Source organism: Lissotriton vulgaris, chromosome 8 (genome assembly GCF_964263255.1).
Source record: "Lissotriton vulgaris chromosome 8, aLisVul1.2, whole genome shotgun sequence".
NCBI lineage: Eukaryota > Metazoa > Chordata > Amphibia > Caudata > Salamandridae > Lissotriton > Lissotriton vulgaris.
In genome coordinates this window covers 1,213,334,861-1,213,359,441 of record NC_141696.1, presented here as the reverse complement: position 1 = coordinate 1,213,359,441, position 24,581 = coordinate 1,213,334,861, and the positions used below count along the sequence as shown (strand labels likewise).

Genomic DNA, 24,581 nt, shown 5'->3' with positions numbered 1-24,581 from the left:
CATCTAAGAACTCGCATCCTAGGAGAGCAGTGATGAAATTAACTTGCCACCACTTGCCCAGCTGCCCCACTGCTCTATTTTGCAAACCCATGTTTGCAGACCTGGTTTAGCACAAGACTCCACCACTAGGAGGGAAACTCTGGTACAAAGTGATTCTCCCTTGAAGGAAGATTAGATGCACGGCTATAGAGACTAGAGGTCATTAAGACCTGGTAAGCTAAAATTCTAGGCTAGAGCTGTCCAGATTGACACAGCTGACGAAATTCCCTACCTAGACAACACCCTGTAATCCTTACTCTAGTACTTCAACCAGCCATCATCCAGGTTAGAGTACATATGGTGTTGCTTGAACTTAACCCCTACACTCAAACAGCCCACATTTGTAGTACTAGACGCACACCGGGACCTCTAGCCGACCAAATGGCTATTGCTTGAGCAGCAGTTCAAATGACTCAACCCACTGAAATGCACACTGATCACTTTATATCGACCCCACCACCCATCCTGTAAACGGGAGCTAGAGGACTGGTTGTTTTCTCACCACCCTACTAGGGGGTTTGTTCTGGTGCCTGACTTCTTTCCCTCATTCCCCCTGCCCAGTGTTGTGGGCATTCAAACAAATTTGCTTTAATTTCTCAGGAAATGTCACGCTAACCAAGAATGCCTTGCAGTTGCCATTGCCAAGCTAAAGTGTGCAGAATCTGTATTAATTTCCTAACCTGCCTCATCTAAACTAACTTGTTTTTTGGATTTTTGGGGAGTGTGCATTTGCATAAAATCCTGACGTGTAAATGCGTTTCTTTAAAAAAAAATAATAATAATAATTTGGGACCGATTTATCCTTGGTACAGAATAGTGCATCAGTACCTCGTTCTCACTATCATTTCGATTTTGTTTTTATTTCAATGGTAGCTCTCTGGGGTAAAGATTTTAATCTTTTCCTCAGCTGTTACTTTTAGAAATACATTTTTGTTAAACCAAAGAGTAAGCCAGACACGTATGAACTGATCCTACATACCTTAAATAAAATACATACATCTGAATATTGAAAGGGCTAGGAAATGCTCTATGGCGTGGGAGTAATTAAATCGTGTTGGAAACCAGTCTTGGTCCATTTTTCACTTTAACTGTCAACCATTTAAACTCTTCCAGACTACAGAGTCGGATTGGGCCACAATCAGCCTAGACGGCAAAATAAGTGAAGTCCTTTGCTAATCAAATGGCTTTAAAGGACCCACATTCTGCAAAATATTGTAATTTGTAAAGACCTTTTTTTATATCAGCGTTAATGCAGTTAAAAAAACTGCAGCAATTCAAGAGGCCTTAGTCTGTTTAATCCAAAATGAGAATTGCTGTTCAAACAGACCTCCGCATCCGACCCAAATCTTGTTGGTGTATGTAATACAAAAATCTCCCTTTCAGTTACGTTTTGATACTTTATCAGCAATGGAAGTGAGAACACAGGAATTATGTTCCTTTTAGCTACTTCAGCTTCTAGCAGATGATAGGTTCTCGGGCGAAAAAGTGTGGAAGCCTTGAATAAGGTACAATGATGCAAATCTTTGACAACTCACTTCTCGAATCCCCGCTTTGCAATGGAAGTTTAAGAGCCTACTACAAGATGCAGCAAATGTGGATGTGTGACACTAAAATGTCTTTGGACCTCCGACATACTCGAAATTTAACGGGTATGGGAGGACTAATGCACTTTTCAGTTGATGTAAAATAAAGTGGAAAGAGTAGATCAGTACATATTAAGGGACACACATCTTGGCACTTATGATAAAACAGCAATATTTAACGTGCCTTCATACTACTATTACTTTATCATAGCAGTTTCACTATAAACTCTTACACTAGCTGGCCTCCTAGTCTGAGGCATTTCAAATTCAACTTTGGTCTAATGTAGCTTTTGTTTGGGCTTATAAAGTGTTGTGAAAGAGCTTTGTCCCGAAGGTCCATGTTTAATTTCCTTTTTCTGTTCACTGACTTCTGCTTATCAGCTTCAACTCGATAAACTGAGTGCTTTTTGTTTCTGAGCAGATGAGGCATCGGCCGAAAGCCTTCTACATGCGAAAGCAGCCAGATATCACAGCAGGAATGCGCTCCATCTTGATTGACTGGCTGGTTGAAGTTGGTGAGGAGTATAAACTTCGAGCAGAGACACTGTACCTGGCTGTCAATTTCTTGGACCGCTTTTTGTCCTGTATGTCCGTCCTTAGAGGAAAGCTGCAGCTTGTGGGAACCGCTGCTATTCTTCTTGCTTCGTAAGTGTCTAGTTATGGCAACTTAGCTGTTCTGCTGGCTGACTTCCTTGCATGCAACTGTTACTTGCTCTAAATGTGTGTTAGCTGAATAGACTTATTTGTAGTAAGGAATCTAGTTAAGATGTCATCCTTGGTAATCCATTCCTTAGTGTTCAGCTTCTTAACCTCCAATGAAATCCACGGCCCCATCCAAAAAGTTGTAGTCCTGCTTTGTATAGACTAGTGTTGACAATTTTAATGTTGTAGGGGCTGTATAAAAGTCCCCAGGAGTGCATTGGGCGTCTGCCTTGGTTTCTAGCTCTCGGGACACCTTGGTATTATGGAAAGGTCTGCAGATGCTTGTGAGGTCATGAGGCATGAGTTGTTGTGACTGGGTAGTCACTTTCCCATTTACTCATGCCTTTCATACTAGGGTGCCGTCAGGCAGCACACTGTCGGAGGTGGTGCACAATTGGTGAATGCCCATCGGAGTGCACCCTGTAAAGAGGAGCTCCTAGGTATCCTCTGCAGGGTGATGCAGTCTTGCTGCACCCACCCGGAGGTCTGTGCTATTTAATTTTGCAGGCCTGGCTACCAAATTGCAGTGTAAGGTGTGCTGGCTGTCAATCTGTCATGCGCTGGTCCCATTGCAGGCACAACTTCACACCTGCAGTTTTCAGTCTGCTGGGGCATACTGTCCTGTCTGCTCCTGGTGCGCCCAGCAAAATATGTTCTGCAGTGCAGCTAATTTGCAATACAGGTCTAAATGAAGGCAGTGAGACTTTATATAGGTGTCTTACTTCCATGCCAGGCTTTAGGTGAAAGTGTTAAAGGCTGGATGCCTTCATTCTCCAAGGCACTTAATCCTTCCTTGCACTGGCAGGAAGAACTTGGCACTATTGAATACAAGGGTTGAGGGGGTAGAAAGTAAACTGATTATTTCACATTTAATTAAAAAAAGTAACTGACTTGCGCTGCAGTGGTTGGTCAATCTCTAGGAAAGACTAGTTTTCTATTTGAGACCAAAATAACAAATACAGTATGTAGAAACAGATGAGATTTTAACTTTCGGGTAAGTATTGTGCCTAAAAGTGCCACTCACGGGTATCTGGTTGTGCAAGACTGGGTGTAAGTCAAACGTTCAGGCTGACCACAATGGAACGTTGCCAGATACAGGGACCAGGTTTGTGCCACCATATCTTGCCTTCTAGAGTCCAGCGCAAAGTTCTGTTCATGGTGGAAGGAGCCATGAGGAGCTGGGAAAGTTGCAGGGGCTGATCATCATTGTAGGCCAAAGGGCAGGCTTGGCCTTGCAGATAACTGTCACTGTATTGCATAGATCCTGTTGGGCACTGAAGTTTTGTTGGAGATTCGTATTGATGATCACCATGGGCTCTCTTCTGAAGTGCGGATCTCATTGCTAGTTGTTGCTGTGGTGCAAAGAATCTGATTCACCAGAGCTTTGTGTTGGTGGGATACGAGCTCTTGGCTCAAACAAGCCTATTAGTGGTAGCAAAGACCAAACTTTGGGCTTTCTACTTATTCTTGGTGAGGAGCTAACCTGATGCTGGACCAAGGGTCTATGACCGGATTGGCAACCCTTGGTTATCAGGAACACACTCCTGAGGACCGCAGGAGCCTATGTCCCTGTTGCACAGAACAGGAGGTAAATTCTCTGTCCTTAGGAGTGTTTAGCCTTAGGACGAACGCTTAGGACGAACGCTGGTCCAGACTTCCTTCTCAGCAAGCAGGGTAGCACAGTGTTAGACCCCCAGTGGTTTCTGGCGGGTGTAAGTCAAAGCCAGAATATGTATCCTCCTAGATAGTATAAGTACAAATACACTGAGCTGCGCTCACCCTCTGGTAGCTTGGCACAGAGCCATCTGGCTTACCCTCAGGGTCAAAGTGTAAAGTATTGGCACAGCACTGCCCTAAAAGTATACTGCTACTCTTATCCATGTGGGTAATGCAGTTCATTGGCCTTTTTAGACTCCCATGAGAAATGGGCCTCCAGTACTGAACACATCTGGTGCTGTTCACTACTAATGCATATGCCCTACCTGTTACTGACCCTGCATCCTGTCCTTCCTGCTGCCCCAGAAGTATTCAGATGTAGTGAGACATGCCGAACACTGGCAAGTAGATTTTAAATGCCAAACTGTAACCTGTACACAGGCCTTGCCATGGCAAACCTCCGGTTCATTTGAAGAGCTACCTCTGTGGATGATGGAACCTGTGCTTCAGGCCCATAGAGGAGCATTTGAGTTGCATGCTCTAGGCAGGCCTTGCCACTATACAAGGGACTTAAAACTATCACATCAGCCTATCATGTATACACCAATCACCAGTATGTATATGACCAGCATAGCACTCAAAGTACTAAGGCTAGCACTTAGATCAGCAGAAAACCAGGACAGGCAAAAGCAGTAGCAAGACACCATAATGGGCCATTTCTAACACAGTAGCATTCCTTCTTGTAGCCTGGCAGCCCTGAGTCTTCCATGGGGCCAGAGGTATTGAAGTGTTGGGTCTAACTGTCCAATATCTATACTTGGTATTCGCTTTGAAGTAGAAGGTTCTGGAGGGTTCCAACACCAGTGTCTGGAATTTCCTACCCCACTGCCCTGGCCCCAGCTCTTCTGTCGGAACAAGACTAGTGACAAACTAGCTGTTTTCAGAGGCTTTACAATGTGTTGGTGACAGAGGCCCCACCAACTAATCTGAGTTGGTCCATCCTGATACCGGTTTCCTCCTCCCTTTGTGTATGTCTCCTAGACAGTGGGACAAAGACCGGAGGGTGAAGCCCAAGTTTGGGGATGTTCCTGCAGAAAGGCAAAGTCCTACACCCAACATATGCAGCAATAAGGTGCCTAAGCTTGCTGGTTACTTTTTAAGAAGTTTTTAAAAACCTTTTTGTAAAATCCTCAACACAAGTCCAGTTATGTTTCTTTCCTTCCCAGAGTAAAGTCTCCGCCATTTTTAACCTCAAATCTTCAACCCTTTAGTTGCTGGGTTGTTTGAGCACCTGTGTGGTAGTGTTCTTCTACACATCTGTCTTTCCCACACCTTCACACTTTTTATTAATTGTTCAAACCCTTGTACGTGTTGCGCACCCATAGTAACTTTTGACACATTCGGGACAATGTTCTTGTAGGTCTCAAATGGACAAACCAAAACCCAGAATGCAAGCTAAGGGAACTTAAGCATGAACAGCAGTATGACCATACCTACATGTGTAGCTTTTCAGACAATGTAGTCTTATGTAATATCAATTGTATAACCATGCAGATTACTAAATTGGCTATTGTTTCTGTTCATTTGAGCTGCTATTGTTGGAATATATATGGCAATTCCACAGACTTTGTGATGCTAGCCAGGCATCCCTTGCTCAGAATGGCCGGGAGAACATGCTGAATATATTTGCCATTATCGTCAGTTTTCCTTAGCCTTAATATTTTTTGTTTGTTTAACCAAAACGTATTTCCTTATGGCGGAGCATAACCCTGCCAAGACGTGATACACATCTGTGTTCACATGGTTTCTGATTCCCTGGGAATATAAATGGTTGAACACCGGTCAGGGGTTCTATTTCCACTGCCCAGAAATAAAACCATTCCCCATCTGTTGAATCTTAGTAGCATTTTAGGTTTGTTTATCCCTCACCGTTCATGGGAAACCTTAGCATAATTCTAGAGTTACCACCTCTGGTAACTATTGCTAGATGGAATGACGTCTTGCCCTCCAGAACTGGCTGGCTAGGAGTTTGCAAACTTAAAAAAAAAATAGAAAATTAGTCCATATATTGTGCGTCTTTTAGCAGGTAATGTTCCTGGATATTATATTCAATATACTTCATTTTTTCAGTTGCCTCTCGAAGGTATTGTCTAAATGCACTTTTGAAACCTACACAACGGAGTACTGAGTCTTGTTTTTTTTTTTTCTTTCAAAATATCTAGTGCAGAGCCAGGAACTGCTCACAACTGAATGGAGTGCCAAGTTACTCCATTCTTCAGCACACTTTACACTATTTGCACGTTTGCTTTATTTAGTGGGGATGATCCCTTCTGGCGTATGTTGCTTAAAGTACAACATACTGGTTGTAACGCAGGCTGAATACAGCAATCTGGACCTTGCAATGTCAACCCATGATCCCTTGCTGCACTAGTATGCATGCATTAGAAGACCTGGTATCCCTAGTTGTAGGGAGCCCTTTTAAGATTGGTTTGCCTCCTATGTTGATGCTGGCATCTTTGCATTTTGATTAAGCTTTTGGAGCTCACCTTGTTGGGACACTCCTATGGAGTACTTGGCTCCTCTGCCTTTGGTTAGTGAATAGTTGAATGCATTCTGAACTACATTAATTGGCGTAGTTTTCTATGAACCTTGTCTGAGATGTGTCCTGCATCCAGTTGTATAAACTAATTTCACTACATTCACCTGCCGCTGGCACTAGCTAGTCTCACTTTGCTGGCCAAATGCTAAAACGTTGTGAATAGTGCAGATGTGAAATTTGCCGTGGTGCAATTAGTTTTGTTTGTTTCCTTCTAGGAAATATGAAGAGATTTATCCTCCTGAAGTGGATGAATTTGTTTACATAACCGATGACACTTACACCAAGAAACAGCTACTGAGAATGGAACACTTGCTCCTTAAAGTTCTGGCTTTTGACCTAACTGTGCCTACCACTAACCAGTTCCTTCTTCAGTACTTGCAAAGACATGGAGTTTGTGTCAAAACTGAGAATTTTGCCAGGGTGAGTTGACTGCTATATGGCCCTTGATTTGTTAATTTTGATGGTATGCACACTGATGCTGTTTGTTCCCTTTTAGTATGTAGCTGAACTGAGTCTGCTAGATGCAGAGCCATTTTTGAAGTATCTTCCGTCATTGGTGGCGGCAGCTGCTTATTGTCTAGCGAACTATACCATGAATAAGGTATTTTGGGTGAGTAGAGCATTTTCTTTCTTTACAACGGAGTTGTAATATTCATGAATTTGACTTCTTGCATTTGGGTAACCTGTACTACTGTCTTTTTGCAGGCTGCAGCCTAATTGCCGAATTTTTGTCTGGGTCTTTGAAGCATATCCTGCTTTAGGAATAAATAATTTAGCTGGTATTACCTTCTCCTAGAGAGGATGTCTGAGCCTCACAGTAATTCCTGTAAAATCCAATTTACCTTAACACAGTATGTGCCCTCTTAATAATCTCTGGCAAGCTCTAGTGCTTTTGTTTGGGGAGCGTTGGGGTAAGGCAGGAGGGCATGTGACCCTTGTCTTAATGTAGAAATAGTTCAACTTGATTTTACAAAACGTTATGCAAGGGGAAAAATGAGAATTGGTGGATCATTTGGGTGTGAACTGCTGGAGTAGACTTCTTTCCACTGGAGCACTAACAGAGGTCATGAAACAAGAAGACTCCTATAAATAGCAAAGGTTGATTACTGACACTAAAGATTCAGTACAGAGGTGCACAGAATGGATATATCTAGGGAGCCGCGTCAAAATTCCTGTAGTTGAAAGATTCTTTACTGTGGTGTGTTGTAAAGCTTGAGACGAGGGTTATTAAAGGTGTTGCCCAGAGCGGAGATCTTATTTCCTGTTTCAAACATTTTTGCTTAATGCTAGCATTTAGAACCACCTTTGACTTGGTTGTGTTGGAGGGTGGCTCATGAACCTCTCTAGATTGCTTGCCACGTCATTTTTAACCACCTGTCCTGCTCAAGTGATTTCAACACAAAGCTTCAAACTACGCCCTACTGTCCAACTACTCCTGCCCTAGCTTGCATGACTAATCGAAGCACAAGGAGTCAACAATTCTCTACCCAAACAGCCCCCCACCAAAAGCCTTCCGTCCCTGAATAACATCTTGGAATGTTGTCTGCTCCTAAATACTTGACTGACTAGGTTTTTAAGCCCCTCGCCGCGCAGCCTGATCTAGCACTTTTATTCTAGAGTTTACTGAATCTCAGTTATGCCATGCTTAACTTTGTTACCTCTGCCCATCACAGTGGCATTTGCTCTCAATTTTTTCCCCTTTGTCTCAATAAAATATCGGAGTAGATTACCAACTCACCAAACTTTACATCAGACCGGGGGTTTAACTAGTTTGAGTGATAATGCCACCACCTGACATTTGGCGTACATCCAAGCTCAGTCCTCCACTTTGCTCTCTTCCCTATATTTAATCTGTAAAGTCATAACTTTAGCTTCTCACCTGTGTGCTGACACCAGATATTCCCTTTCTTTTGACACCACGAATTGCTATTGTCGAACCGACTCTGTCTTCAGCCATTGGACAACTGTCTGATCCCTCTTCCTAAACTGCATCAATCTACTTTCCTGCAGTTGGACACCTACCTCCATTCCTTACCCTAGTAGCTATACCCACATGTAACCTAGGAGCTTTGATGTACACTTGATGTGGTTTAACCTGAATAGACCTGATTGTGGTAAGGCTCAATAGGAAATGTAATTCTTCTGTGCATCCAAGTGAATTACTTGCACCACTCCTTAACAAATGCTACTTATTCTCCTAGTGCACCCCCACCTCCCATCTATTCAGTAAGGTATTAAAGTTTGCCACAAGGACCATTTATTCTTTCCTAATGGGCCTACTTTGAGTTGGCTCTACCAAGCTGCCTGTTGGGTCAGTAGCGCACTGTAAACATCAATGCCATAATACCCCACCTCATAGCTATGAAGATAGTAGCAACTCCTAATGGTTCTAGGCTACAATAAACTAATCCCTCAACATCACATGCACCTCCCGAATTGTTAGTCGCGCCCTCTGTTGGAACTTGCAGATTAAATGTTTTCCACCACTGCTTGTAAAACAAGCTTGTCTAACCTATGATCCAAGTACTTGTTCACACGTGCTTTTTGCTACAGGTGTCTTGTAAGTAGGAAACATGCCAACATTCACCGACCATTTCAATGATCCCATTTGCCATCCTCCCAGCATATACTGTACTGTCCAGTTGTTGCTAGGTCCTCAGTCTCTCCTGTTACTGGAATAATTAAACAGCTGAATAAGCTGCATACCACACATTTTAAAGGTGGCTTTGAACTGATTATATGCCATAGTTATATGTAACAAGTTTATGAGGGTTCCTCACCTTCCTATGTATAACTTTTGGAACCAGTGATGACACTTGTGTTCAACACCACTTGTTGCTTGGGCTGCTGCATATGTCTTGTAAATACTTTTTTTTTTTTTGCCACTCTTAGGGTCACCCGACAAAGCGCTCAGTAAATATTCAGAATATCTACTCTTGTATCTGAGGTCCTCCTTACTAGTTGCTCTACATGCATATTGTGTTGCAGATATGGTTCCATGAGTTACCCAACACTTCCATTTGCATATGTATGGTTGTGGCCTGAGTAAGCAGAGGCTGCTCCCTCGATGAGGCAGGATTACCATCAATAGTTCAATTGGTAGCCATGGCTCGGGTTTTGAGCTATAAAGTGAATCCCTGGTTGCTATAAAGAGCTGCAGTTTGAAATGAAGTCCATTATCCATGATGTGAACATTTTTCCGTTGCGCAACCTCCATGGTGGTACATGCTTAAAGCTGCCCAATGTTTGTATGATGGTAGAAATTCACTATTGTAGCCTTCTGTCTGCAGGGGATGGCTGCATCATTTGACTATGGCACGCTGGGGACGAGGGATAGAGCATAATGTGGCCTGAGTGAACATGCTGGATTGCGGTTGTTGTGTTCTTTGTGATATGTCATATTCGGACTTTCCTTGTTCTCTCTTAATTTATGTAGCTAAGGAGAAGTTGCTTAACTACACCTTTCCCTATTCTCCTAAGGAATAGCCAGTTAACCAAAAATGCAAAGCAGATTGAAGCCAGTAAGGCTGCGATGTTTTATATAGGCACTATGTACAAAATCCAGTTCCTTGTTCATTGACGACTGGGGGTGCTGAGGAAATATAATTTTTGGTCAAGTTGTGTTCCCCAGCGAGAACCCCACCGTCTCCATGTACTAGCTTGCAGTGCATGTAATTTCCCTCCTGTGCCAGCTACGAAGACGCAAATACATTTGCGTCCATCTTTAACTTGTCCTCTTTCAGATCCGCCATGAACGGATTGAATATTCAGTTCCTATCTATGCCGTGCCACCGTCTTTTTGTGGTACACTTTGCACGTTTTTCAGCTCTGGCGAAAGTAGGCCCAGATTCTGCCATGAAGCCTTTTTCGAGTTCTCTCCTGTTTCCTGACTCCGAGGGCCGCAGCCCAGGCTACCTCTGTGCCAGTGGCCCCCACCTTACTTCTTGCGCGACTCCGGTGCATAGCCTAACCTCTGCCTGCCAAGACTGTATTCAACCTTCGAATTATCTGCTCCACTCCTCGAAAACACATTCCTGTCTCGTAGCTCAAGTAAACATCCTCCCAGCTACAGGAGCAGAGGGCCAGGCTCTTCTGTCTCCGTGCAAGTAATTCATAGACTCCGTTGCCATGGTAGGCCCATGCCCCCTCACCCCGCATGCCGACATGTAGACACATGTACACGCATTCATATTCAGAATAGGGTAGTCTATGTCTAGAGACCTTTTCCCTTCCAGATACTACTGTTCCTTAAACATATGATATCAGATACGATTTGGGACTAGGTTGATCTGACATCCCAGACTTATGTCTCCACTTATGTCTACACTTGTAGTGCTAAAAGTCAAGTCCCCTTCGCCCTCCAGTTACACGTCAGATCCACGTCAAACAGCTGCGCGCGCATCTCTGCCATATAATTATGCTGACACTGCAGGATTCTCTAGTGGTTCCGCCTACTTGTGACATCATGTTAAATGACGTATCCGGTGTACACCTTCATGCACGCCTATTGCCATGCCTCTTTTGTGACGTTTTCATGTTTTATCTCTCCTTTTTCAGCAGTCACGCCTACTATTACGCCTACTGTATGCTCATACATTGTAATGCATTGACTATATATATGCACTTTTGTAAACAATATGTGTTCTGTCTTCCCTTCCTGAACCCTGTGTGGTGAATGGAATGGTTATGCCACCTTGGCTCGAGCCAATAACCCAATTCCTTTTACAGGAATAAAACCCTTTTGAGTTAACCTCAATATCTCGGATTCTGCCTCTCATTTTTCTGAGTTATTCTTATTGATTATTGATAGCAAATTAAGTATAGGTAATCGATATTACCACAGTTCTGGCGCCCGAATAGGGACCCCTCCCCCACCCCACGCGCCGGTGGTGTGTTGCAGGCCTAGCCCCCTGCCCACAGCCGGACGGACACTTACGCGTACCCGCAGGATTTCCTGTATCTCCCTCAGGCCAACGGAGGTGACTGAGGCTGCGATCAACACCCAGACGAGGCGGTGAGGCGTGCGGAGGATCCCGACCTGAGCCTAGCTGAGAGAGCAAGATCCGTGGTATACCGAGGCCCGCCAGGTTCCGAAGTTTCCGAAGTATCTGCGTCGAGTCCGAATCCAGTCCGAGTCGAGTCCAGTCCAGAGTTTTCCGAGGCCTTCTGTTTCCGTGCTTCCTGGTGAGTACCGTTGCTAGGGACGCATCCTGACGTGCGCATTAGTTTGTGCCGGTCAAGTCGGGTTCGGGTACACGAACCTGTTCTGCACTGTTCAGCAGTGTATCTGTACTGTATAGCAGTACATCTAGTTTGCACCTGTAAAAGGTGTATCTGTGCCGTTTAGCGGTACATCCTGTTGCACTTGTCACTGTTATCGATTAATGTGGTTTGTTTTTGAAATGTTTTAATGTGTCATTCAAATGTCGTGGTATGAGTGAATGTTCGATTTTCATTGTTGTGCTTAAACGTGTCTTATGTATAGCATGTTAGTGTCCACATCTGAGTAAGAACCTAGTAGCCAGATTTCAGAATGCCGTTGTTTTCCAAATTAAGACAAATAAAAACCCGTAAGGGGGTTCTAGAAGAAGCTGTTCCCATTCCACCTAGGGACACTCCAGGGTACTTTATGTACCATAAGCATGGCTTAGATGCTGTTTTATTTCTTGACTTATGGGTAGACTACACTAAAGAACTGTCAGAGAATCAGAGATGGCCCGCTGCTGGGACATGGGATGCGGATTGCATCATGAGAGTAGAGGAAGCGTTATGGAAAAAGAAAGCTAGACAGTCACAGAAAGATGCCATCGAGTTATGGCGTAAAGAGTCGCACAGGCGCACAGAAAAAGCTCATAGATTAGAAGAGAAGAGTAAGGAGGACCCCGAAAAGGTCCGAGAAAACGCATTAGTTGAGGAAGGTATCAGAGTGAAGTTAGAACAAGTAGACAGACAGCGAAATACGCTTATGAATGGCATGTTCCCCATCTTGTCAAAGGGCCTGCCCAAGGCCTCTCCAGAAATACCGAAGGACCTACCACCCCCATTGCTCCCGACTAAAACACATCCGAGGACAGCAAAGGACGTTTTCCTTTCTTCCTACTTAGACGATGTTGTTCCCACCTATGTTAATACCCCAGCTCCATTGCCCCCCGCGCCTGCGCCTAACGGTCTGAATCCTTATGGCCTTTCTCCCCGACAAGCTACTCCTCCCCCGAATCCTCCTGCTCCTGGTCTTCCAGTTCTCCCTCCACCTCCTCCTACTTCCCTTGATACAGACCCTTTCGGAGCCGGTGCCTCAGGAGGCGCGTCCGGAGGGGCAGGTTACCGGACCCCACCACCAAACCCTCGCCTGAGTCTTAGAGAGGTGTCACAACAGCGTACACCCAAAACAGATATTACAATTTATGGAGATCGCCTTGAAGATTGTAAATATGACCCGGTACCTGGTAAAAAGAATGACATAGAAATGTTACTCGCATCAGTACGTTTACGTCGAGTCACGAACTTCCTAATGACACTACCTGGAATGACAGAACATATGGATCAAATATATAAGTTTGTGCAGACAGGAGTAGGGCCTGAATGCATTAAGGAGGCCATGGCCCATCAGAAAGTGGAAACTAAAGCCAAGTTATTACGGTTTCTTATAAACTGTTTTATTCGAGAAGCAGATAGGCCGGGTGCGAACCCGGCTGACCTGAAAGCACTCCATAGGTGGGGCCGACATATAGCCGATGGACAGCATGACAAGGAAGCCAGTATAGATAACATGTACCGAAGGATCAGAACTTCGATAACTAAGATGCATGAGCAAAGAAAGACCGAACCAGCAGTAGATTCAGACAAACAAGAATCCGACGAGGAGGAGGCAGAGGAAGAACCAGAAACACCAGTACAGGCACAAACACTAGTTCAAGAACAAATGCCAGTTAGAGACATGATAGCGTATGTAGGTAAAGGAAGACCGTTTAAAGATCCGGTGCGTCTAGTGCGCCCGGAATGTAAAAGAATATATCAGGAAGCCATGTGTAATCCTAAAACTCCCGAACACTTATTCCAAGCCACCGACCGAGTACTTCAAGAGCGCATGGGGTATCATGAACTTGATTCCATGGATGAACAAGAATTAGCCAGGTCAGCCGTGCAATGGGCTGACAGTTCTGAGAAATATGGTGATGATGTGCTAGCGCACACGTTTCTGAATTTGACACCGAGTGAACAGCGTTTAGCTGGTATGTACATGATACAGCATCTGCTCTTATTGTATAAAAGTCAACATTCTGATCCAGGACCCCTGCGCGATATACTAATTGAACTGGTCACGAACAGATGGAGAGGTCTAAGTACTGACCTGATTAAAGTAATTCTAGAACACCGCCACAAGTATAATACATTCTTAAATCCGCAGGTTACCCCAGTACCCGTTATGGAGCGAAAGACCATGTATTACATGGATAGACAGAATCCGTTGCGAGAAGTGCACCCCGTGCAGAACGCAGACCACACGCTCAGACGCGTGTTTGTGTATACTCCTGTAACTAAAATCGAATTATTGGAAATGAAGAAACTAGTACCCAGTCACGATAAAGATCCTGCAGGTTTCCACCGTGAAATAAAGGATATGTTATTAATGGGCGATTACACTTATCCCGACCTTATGAAAATATTGAAAGTATTGTTGCCTCCAGGCATATACGAGAAACTGAAAGAAAAAGAATGGGAGGTGGGTAATGCAAAGATTGATTGGGCTGCATTACAAGATGAAGAGAATACCCGAGTGCCAGGCCTAGGGCTTGGGGATAAAGCTAAAGCATTACCAGGTTTATTAATACAGGTGTTGCCACGTTTATTGAGTACGAAAAAGGAAGATTGGGGTGCAATTTCAGCATGCAAACAGAAACCTGATGAAGACACTAGTGATTTTTACACACGATTTGAGAAATGTTTTGGTATTAACAGTGGTTTGAAACCGAGTAGCGAGTCATATCCACATCTTTTTGTAACGAAATTAGTCGAGAATTCTCTACCCCAGGTTAAGAATAGAGTACTGAAAGTAGAAAGCACTTGGCAAGCTAATACTCCTTCGCAAATGTTACAAATGTTACAGTATCACCAGAATAGACTCAGAGAAGAACAAGAACATGAACAGAGACGTATGAAAGATACGAAAATGAAAATGTTAGTTGCTCAGTCAGTTCCTGCTGATGGTCAGAAAAAGGGTGCGAACCAAGCTAGTAATGCGTCAGTTCCTGTAAAGGGTGTATGTAATTATTGTAAGCAGCCAGGTCATTATATAAATGAATGTCCCGTTCTGAAACATAATATTGCCACGGGCAAGACAAAAGAGAGACCGCGTCCTCCTAGACAAGATCAGACTTCACAACAAGTACCCCAGAATACACAGCAGATCGCACCAATGTCGGCTCCTTCACAGACAGTAGCGATACCTCAGCAACAGCCCATTACTGCAACACAAACCACGACACAGCAAATGTATCAGTATGCACAGAACGATTACCCTGATTACCAACGTTACACATGAGACAGCCTAGAGAGTGAATTCCGCTTGCCTCTTATTGAAGTTCCTGTAGATCAGAATGGTCCTTATGTACACAGTCAAGTTTTAGGGAAAGACAGAAAGTTTCTCATTGATACAGGGGCAAGCAGAACCACGATCAGTCACGATGAAGTACCAGGGGCACCCCTCTCAGGCTCACAGAACGTGTCCCTCGGATTTTCAGGAAAACCCATTATTAACGAAGTATCACAACCCCTCCCTCTTGCAGTAGGTCCTCTGACACGGACTACAGATTTATTGCTCACGAAATCATGTCCAGAAAATCTTTTAGGCATAAAAACACTGAAAGCTTTAGGAGCTATTATCTGTTGTTCTCCTGAGGGAGTACGATTATTTTTGCGAGATTTCAAAGGCCATTATGTATTGAGAGATATGGATCCCAGACTACAGAAAGTCCCTGCCCACCTGTGGGCGCAGGGCCCCACTGATGTAGGTTGCATGCACATAACCCCATATCGAGTCACACTCAAAGCAGGAGTGGTATTACCACGAATTCGACAATACAAGTTACCCCCGGATGCTGTAGTGGCTTTACTGAGAATCATTGACGAGCTCATCGCACAAGGAGTGGTCGTGGAAACGGACTCTAATGTGTGTAATTCTCCTATCATTCCTGTTCTTAAACGTACTGACCCAAATGCTCCCCCTGTTTATCGATTGGTTATTGATCTGCGCGAATTGAACAAATGCATTGTACCACAGTACCCTGTGGTCCCAGATATCTCTTCATTATTGACAGCTATTGATTCCGAAGCAGCGTTCTTTACTGTAATAGATCTCAAGAATGCTTTCTTCAGTGTTCCTATAGACCCGGAAAGCCAATTTTTGTTCGGATTCAGTTTAAATGGCCGATCTTTTAAATTTGCCCGTGCACCTCAAGGATTCACAGAAAGCCCCAGTATCTATAGTCAAGCACTGAAAAAACAACTCGACAGCATCCATATGCCAGTTCACACTGCTCTGCTTCAATATGTCGATGATCTGCTGATCACCGCTCGAAGCGAACCCGAATGCGAAAATGCATCCCTGATTGTTCTGAATTTCCTGGCCGACAAGGGGCACAAGGTGTCTCCTTCGAAGCTGCAATTCTGTGTTCAGCAAGTTGTGTACCTGGGTCACTTGCTGTCCAAAGTGGGGAGACAGCTCACACCTGATCGCATTCAGTTAATTGTAAACATGTCACCGCCCAGAACACTAAAGGAGGTACGGGCCTTTATAGGCCTCACCTCATACTGTAGACAATGGATTCCCCAATATGCATTTCTAGCCAAGCCACTCATTCAGTTAACGACACAGGGGGCAGCGACTACGTCTGTCCTCCCTTGGACTCAGGAACATACACAAGCTTTTGAAGACTTAAAGAAAGCCTTATGTCAAGCACCTGTTTTAGCAACACCATGTTACAGTAAGCCTTTTACACTTTTTGTCACAGAACGTGAAGGTACTGCTTTGTCAGTCCTCACTCAGGAACAAGCAGGTTCACACAAGCCTTGTGCTTATTTTTCCAGTACACTAGACCCAGTAGCACAAGCCCTTCCAGCATGTTTGAAATCAGTTGCAGCAACAGCTTTAGCAATTAGACAGAGTGATTCTATCGTGTTAGGACATCCATTGACAGTACAGGTTCCACATTCTGTAGAAGTCCTCTTGAATCGGACTCAAACCCAGCACCTGACTATCGCAAGATTGACAGGTTATGAATTGACATTGTTTCAGCCACACATTGAAATCAGACGCTGCAGTACATTGAATCCAGCCACGTTATTGCCATTAAATGGAGTAGATCCATTAGCACATGATTGCATTGAAGTTATCACTATCACAACAAAGCCTAGACAAGACTTAACAGATGTTCCGTTACCAGATCCAGACCTGACACTTTATGTGGATGGTTCATGTATGAGAACAAAGACAGGTGAATTAGTGGCAGCCTACGCCGTCACGACAGACACAGAAGTCATTGAAACAAACTGTATTGACACTTTATCAGCTCAAGCTGCAGAGCTTATTGCTCTGACACAAGCATGTATTCAAGCTAAGAATAAGAGAGTCAACATATATACTGATTCACGTTATGCATTCGGAGTCGTACACGACTTCGGAGTCCTCTGGCGAGAGAGAGGTTACTTAACTTCTCACGGTGCCAACATCCAACATGGTCCCCTCATTCAAGCTCTGTTAGATGCAATACATCTACCCACTGCAATCTCTATCATGAAATGTAAGGCACATACTAAGGTTACTGATGCCATTTCCCAGGGTAACGACCTGGCAGACCGAACAGCAAAGCAAACTGCTCAGAACCGAACTCATGTAACTGATCAGACACAAATAAGGGTTCCAGCACACTGCATGACAGTTAGGGATCCCGCACATGATGTAATCGACATACAGTCACATGCAACACCGGATGAAATTAAGGAATGGACTAAACTAGGAGGGGTCCAAACAGACCAGGGATGGATGACGAAGGGAAAATCTACATGGTTTCTCCCCGATTCTATGGTACAAGTCATCATTAATACAATACATAGTCCCGCACACCTTGGAGAGAAAGCTATGCTAGATAGTATTCAACACATATGGTCCAATAAAAACTTACGGGCAGCAGCCAAACAGAAAGTGCGTACTTGCATGATCTGTGGTCAGTTCAATCCAGGTAAAAGCATCCCCGTAGAGCAAGGTGGATTTCAGCCTCCCGATCACCCTTTTGAAGTCCTCCAGATGGATTATATCCAGATGGAACGCTGCCGAGGTTTTAAATATGTCCTCGTAGTCGTGTGTGCTCTTTCCCGATGGATAGAGGCATACCCAGTTCCCGATTATACTGCTCCGACTACTGCCAAGCAGTTAGTCCGTGAATACTTCCCGCGGTATGGTTTGCCCCGTATCGTGTACTCAGATAATGGTCAACCGTTCTCATCCGCACTTGTAGAAAATATTACACTCCTGTTAGGTTACAAGTGGAAGTTCCATTGTGTCCGGCATCCCGAGGCAGCAGGTCTCGTGGAGCGTCATAATCAAACATTGAAAATCCGACTTTCCAAGATCTGTAGAGACAAAGGTATAGACTGGATAGTTGCCTTGCCGGTCGCCCTCTTCTATATGAGGATGGTGGCCCATTCCCGTTCTGGGCTATCTCCGTATGAAGTGGTCTTCGGTAGGCCACCGAATATGTGGGGGACGCCCATTCCACGTAAAATAACTGATGTTGATTGTCTTATGCTGACAGATTACCTTGCCTCCTTGATGTCTGCACTACAATCTTGTCGTTCACAGGTAGCTGCAGCCTTTCCCGATAACACCGAGACGAAGCCCCATGAGGTGGTACCTGGTGACTTTGTGTACGTCAGAAATTTCGACCGGAAGAGTCCGCTGGAGCCCCGCTGGCAGTCGCCGAAGTTGGTTCTGCTTACGACGAGGACCGCTGTAAAAATCGAGGGCAGGAAGGGGTGGCTGCATTCCAGCCACGTAAAGAAATACTTTGGACTTCCTTCGGACTTGGACACTAAGCCCTGCCCTCCTTCACAAACTGACACAAAACTCCCTTTGGTCGAGAAAACTGCTTCAGAACTTTACAGACAAAAATTACGATCTAGCAAGTCAGACAGTTTAATTGTTTAAGTCCTCCCCTAGGTGAATCGGTTAAATTAGTTTCTGACATGTATCCCCTAGATCGAGATAGAGAGAGAGATAGACAAAGACAACATAAGAAAAATGCGTATTGCAAATCACTCCGTAGTCGCTGCATAGTGACACTACTTGTTATGTTTTTCCTATGTTTGCTGGTTATCACTGCTGGTATTCTTCTGCATATATACTACCCTATATTCAAGCATGCTACTTATAATGCTACTACTGAACATTCTTTTAGTGAATTACCGCCTCATGAATTGTCTTATAGACTTGCGCTGCGCAACAACACTTTCATTAGTATGTTACATCACTCTCACCAGACTACCAATGCTACTAATTGTTGGATATGTGGTCGACTCCCTCCTTACCAAGACAACAAGGGTGTTTTGCCCCTTTTCCCGTACCCGTTCACCCACAATGGTACATGCGCTGCATGGTTCAAAATGCTTAATTCTCTAGTATCTACTGCTGCTATTTATGAAGGTAACTGGGTTTGGGGAAACCTGAACATAGTCTTGCTTAAGGTATGCTACCCTGACAAGGAGGGACTCCCCGTTGCTACTGGAACTGATATAGAAAATGAAGTATATGGATTAGGTAATTACACAGTCACTTTCATGATTTTATCTGTTGAATCCGATGCTGCTCCTGTCCTGCCTGCTATGGCAGTCTTGCCTGTCACTGGTGAACTATGTGTTCGCAAGAATGGTTCTGTACACGTAGGTCATAGTAAATGCACCACTATAGTCGAATTTACTGATCATGGTAGATCCACGTTTAGGGCTTTACGTCATTCCTATTTTGTTTGCGGTCGTACTGCATATGTCCGTCTGCCTTTAGACTGGGATGGTACCTGTTATATTGCATTCCTTCTGCCACCCGTATTCCTAGCCCCTCCTGATTATCATAGAAACACCAATCTAGTAAAACATAGATACCAGAGAGATCTCCCGCTTGTCGATTATACTGAAACTGCCTGGGAGAAATATACAGATTTCAATAAAGGTTTCTTCCCCTACTTAGGTGCTGTCTTTAACAGTAAACTGATACGAAAATTAACTAGAACCCTCGAAGCAGTAGTGAATGAAACCACTTCAGCACTAGGTAACTTAACGGAGGAGCAGTCCGCTATGCGGGTTGTTCTTCAAAATCGTCTTGTTATTGACGTCATCTTGGCAGATAGGGGTGGAGCTTGTAAGGTCATCGGGTCAAGCTGCTGTATTTTTATACCTAATAACGCGCCAACGGTGTACAAAGCTATTACACGTCTTCATAAAATCGCAAGTTTAATTCATCAGAATCCAGGCACCTGGACTTGGTCCGGTTGGTTCTGGACAACGTTGTCAGCCTGGGGGTGGAAGATCCTATCCCTCCTAGGTATTGGTTTTCTCGTAGTATTCAGTTGTTGCCTGTGTCTCCAATGCGGACCGGCAATTTGTGGTTTGTGTGCCACTTCATGTGTTCCACATTCAAGTTCCCATTCAAAGCGCATAAAGCAAGAAGAGCAAATAATGTTAAGTGAACAAGTCGATCAATTGATGAATATCGATGTATCATGAAGGGTCCGTGGGGAACAAGGAGGGAATGAGGAAATATAATTTTTGGTCAAGTTGTGTTCCCCAGCGAGAACCCCACCGTCTCCATGTACTAGCTTGCAGTGCATGTAATTTCCCTCCTGTGCCAGCTACGAAGACGCAAATACATTTGCGTCCATCTTTAACTTGTCCTCTTTCAGATCCGCCATGAACGGATTGAATATTCAGTTCCTATCTATGCCGTGCCACCGTCTTTTTGTGGTACACTTTGCACGTTTTTCAGCTCTGGCGAAAGTAGGCCCAGATTCTGCCATGAAGCCTTTTTCGAGTTCTCTCCTGTTTCCTGACTCCGAGGGCCGCAGCCCAGGCTACCTCTGTGCCAGTGGCCCCCACCTTACTTCTTGCGCGACTCCGGTGCATAGCCTAACCTCTGCCTGCCAAGACTGTATTCAACCTTCGAATTATCTGCTCCACTCCTCAAACACATTCCTGTCTCGTAGCTCAAGTAAACATCCTCCCAGCTACAGGAGCAGAGGGCCAGGCTCTTCTGTCTCCGTGCAAGTAATTCATAGACTCCGTTGCCATGGTAGGCCCATGCCCCCTCACCCCGCATGCCGACATGTAGACACATGTACACGCATTCATATTCAGAATAGGGTAGTCTATGTCTAGAGACCTTTTCCCTTCCAGATACTACTGTTCCTTAAACATATGATATCAGATACGATTTGGGACTAGGTTGATCTGACATCCCAGACTTATGTCTCCACTTATGTCTACACTTGTAGTGCTAAAAGTCAAGTCCCCTTCGCCCTCCAGTTACACGTCAGATCCACGTCAAACAGCTGCGCGCGCATCTCTGCCATATAATTATGCTGACACTGCAGGATTCTCTAGTGGTTCCGCCTACTTGTGACATCATGTTAAATGACGTATCCGGTGTACACCTTCATGCACGCCTATTGCCATGCCTCTTTTGTGACGTTTTCATGTTTTATCTCTCCTTTTTCAGCAGTCACGCCTACTATTACGCCTACTGTATGCTCATACATTGTAATGCATTGACTATATATATGCACTTTTGTAAACAATATGTGTTCTGTCTTCCCTTCCTGAACCCTGTGTGGTGAATGGAATGGTTATGCCACCTTGGCTCGAGCCAATAACCCAATTCCTTTTACAGGAATAAAACCCTTTTGAGTTAACCTCAATATCTCGGATTCTGCCTCTCATTTTTCTGAGTTATTCTTATTGATTATTGATAGCAAATTAAGTATAGGTAATCGATATTACCACAGTGCAATAGAACAGTTCGGCAGGTATTTTCACCAGTACTGGTTTTAACTTCAAGGATCAACACACTTAAAGCTCCTAGTGATAAAATAAAGCTGTCTTAGAGAAATTGGTGAAGGAAATTCTGGGGTGACATTTCAAAGAATGCCCTAGACCCATAGGAACCATAAGGGGGTGTTGTAAGATTCTGCTAGCCTGTGTATTTACATGCAATCCCAGAGCCATTCATGTACCCAAAAGCCCTTGACCTCCTTGGTTGTGTGAGGCAGCAGATGTTTTTCTTTTCCAATTGTTTCTAAACAAATGGTTAAAATATTTAGTAATTTTAGAGCACCATCAGTGGTCACGTGCTCAACACACATCCGTCCATGGACAACCAACTTATCGAACCTGTATGAACAGGTTATCTTTGTAGCTATCGAGGAATGTTTTCAGGTCTGGTGTCCGGTAAGACCTTTTTGATTTTGCTAAACATGTAGAATGTGCATAAAGGGGATTTCAGCCACCTCTCATTCACTGGTCTGTCGTAATTCACACTTTGCTTCCGCCCTCTACAGCATACAGTATGGGGCAGTGGGCAGCCTACTCCAGCCACTGATTACCTTCACTTTGAGTGACTGCATTTTGCTCTGTCACTGAGCACATCCGCACACAAGGTAGTTCTTCAGTGCCAGTATTTTTGATACTTTAGTATTGACTTGGTATAGATTCTACCAGATGTAAGCACAAGCCGCATTCCATGCTTTCAGTTCCTGTCTGGATAATACGACTTCTGGAGCTGCTGGACATGCAAATGAACACCCAGTGAATCTACATATTGCCATTTATTTTTCAGCCTGAGAATCTGGTTTCCTTCACGGGTTATTCACTGATTGAGATAGTGCCTTGCCTGAGTGATCTACACCGAGCATGCCTTAGAGCACCCAATCTTCCTCAGCAAGCAATACAGGAGAAATACAAGAACTCCAAGTAAGTACTTTTGGTTAAAGGGTGCTGGCATGGGGCGCTGCAGCAGATTAACTCCATCACAAGATTGAATGGTCTTTATGATGGGGTCGGGTGTCTGTTTGGACCGCATGCACTGATCCCATTTAGGTTCATGATGTTGCAAGTCAGTTGAATGCTTTAGTATACTGGTGGACCGGTGTGGGCTCAGATTTGGCCTGAAGCCCAGATTATATCTTCAAGGGGCCAGAAGTCTCTTAATTTGCCAAAAGTGCATTATGGGGGTTCTTGGTTTCTTGTGAGTGCTCCTGTGAACCATTATCTGCACCTCATTGTGCAGACTGACAACTGCTGCGTAGCGGATGGTTCGAGAAGCCTAACAAAAGTGGTTGCTTGCACAAACTGTTAAGGACAACTAAAATGGGCAGGCTTACGCGTTGATAACACGTGGACTGGAGAGGCCTATAGTGCATTACTCTTGCCATAGCTAACTGCATGACGATCATCACTACCAAGTGGCTTTTAGTTTAAATCTTTTGTAGCCTCTTTTCTAGTAGTTTAGAGGGGGGTGGGGTTAAATGGCTGGATCGAGTCAGTTGTTTCCTCAATTGGGACTTACTGCGTAACCTTTACTGTGAAGACAACACAAGTTATGAATGCATCCTTGCTGATCACCATTGCTCTAGTGGGGCTTGATATGGACCTGTACCTATAGGCTCAAAGGTGTTATAGCTAGTGTGCGTGCAGGAATACATTTTTTAATAGTCTTCTAATGTGATTAGGCTATAGACGGGTCACATTTCGCAGACTAGATTTTACTCTGACTCTAGCATGCGTTAATATTGTCGTATTAAGCTCTGTTAAACTTTGTATTTGTGGTATAGGTGATGTAACCTTACAGAAACCGGTTTAACGTGGAATTCTATCTTTCAGGTACCGAAGGGTGGCGCTTGTAGAACCTCCATCAGTCCTGCCTTTAAAATAACCCGAAATCAAGAGATCGCCCTTCTAACAGTATTCTTCAATGCACTGAAAGCACATACAGCGCTTACCTCCTGATCAACCGAGTTGATCTAAAGGGCACTGCAGGTTAAGTGTCCCTATCCTGCTGCATAACTTTTTTAAAATGGATTTTAACTATTTATGCCATGTGGAACTTTTTTAATCGAACTTGGACCTTGATATGTGAATTAAGGAGTCTTCTTTGGCCACCTGGAGCAGGCTTTCAGATTTCACAATCATTCTCTTAAAGGAGGACTAGTTATAGCGAATATGAACTCTAACCATTTCATACATGTTAAATGCATTTCATCAATGTAAAATGTACGAGGTACCAAGTATTTTAAATAAACATATTTTCAAGTGTTTTTGTTTGAAACCATTGTATACGCATCTGAGGTAGAATTTTCAAGTAGTTGTTTAAGGGTAGTCTGCAACATCCTTTAGCTCATGTTTATTTGCTTGTAAAGCGCTCGCATGCCAAAGCGTCCTGACGATAGGTTGTATGGGTAGAAAGTGAAGTTATGACAAAAGCTTATGTGGCTGTAAAAGCCAGGTTTTTAAATTGTTTCTAAGAAGCTGGAGCTTTGGCTGGCGTCTCAGGGACAGGCAGTTTGTTCCAAAGCTTGGCCGCACAGTGTGCTATGGCTCGGCCCCATCTAGCTCGTTTGAACTTCAGTTTCTATGAGACCTTGAGAGGCTGATCTGAGAGCATGTGATGGAACATATGGTGTAAAGTTTTTGAAGATCAGCTGCACTTCCACCATTTATTGCTTTGTATACCAAAGTTAATGATTTAAATTCAATGCGCTGTTTAATGGGCAGCCAGTGAAGTGATCTAATTGCAGCTGATGTTGGCTGTCCTCTGTGCAACCCCAGAAGTCTAGCTGCCGCATTTTGTAAAGACTGCAGTTTCTGCAATTGAAATGTATCAGTTCACAGAAACATTGCATTGGAGTAATCCAGCTTTACAGCTACCATCGCTTTTTTGGAGCTCTTGAGGTAAGAAGGGAAAC

The 24,581-nt window shown here is 44.1% G+C and overlaps 1 protein-coding gene across 1 annotated transcript in view; it reads left to right on the top strand.

Annotated features, from left to right (window-relative positions):
* CCNA1 (cyclin A1) overlaps positions 1 to 23,931 on the top strand; it is a 30,044-nt gene extending 6,113 nt beyond the window's left edge. Inside the window, exons 5-9 of the mRNA XM_086933454.1 lie at positions 2,044 to 2,267; positions 6,795 to 6,999; positions 7,076 to 7,189; positions 22,457 to 22,590; positions 23,500 to 23,931. Coding sequence (XP_086789580.1) covers positions 2,044 to 2,267; positions 6,795 to 6,999; positions 7,076 to 7,189; positions 22,457 to 22,590; positions 23,500 to 23,551 — 729 coding nt within the window. The 3' untranslated portion in view covers positions 23,552 to 23,931. The remainder of the gene's footprint in view (positions 1 to 2,043; positions 2,268 to 6,794; positions 7,000 to 7,075; positions 7,190 to 22,456; positions 22,591 to 23,499) is intronic.
* Positions 23,932 to 24,581: the final 650 nt, after the last annotated feature.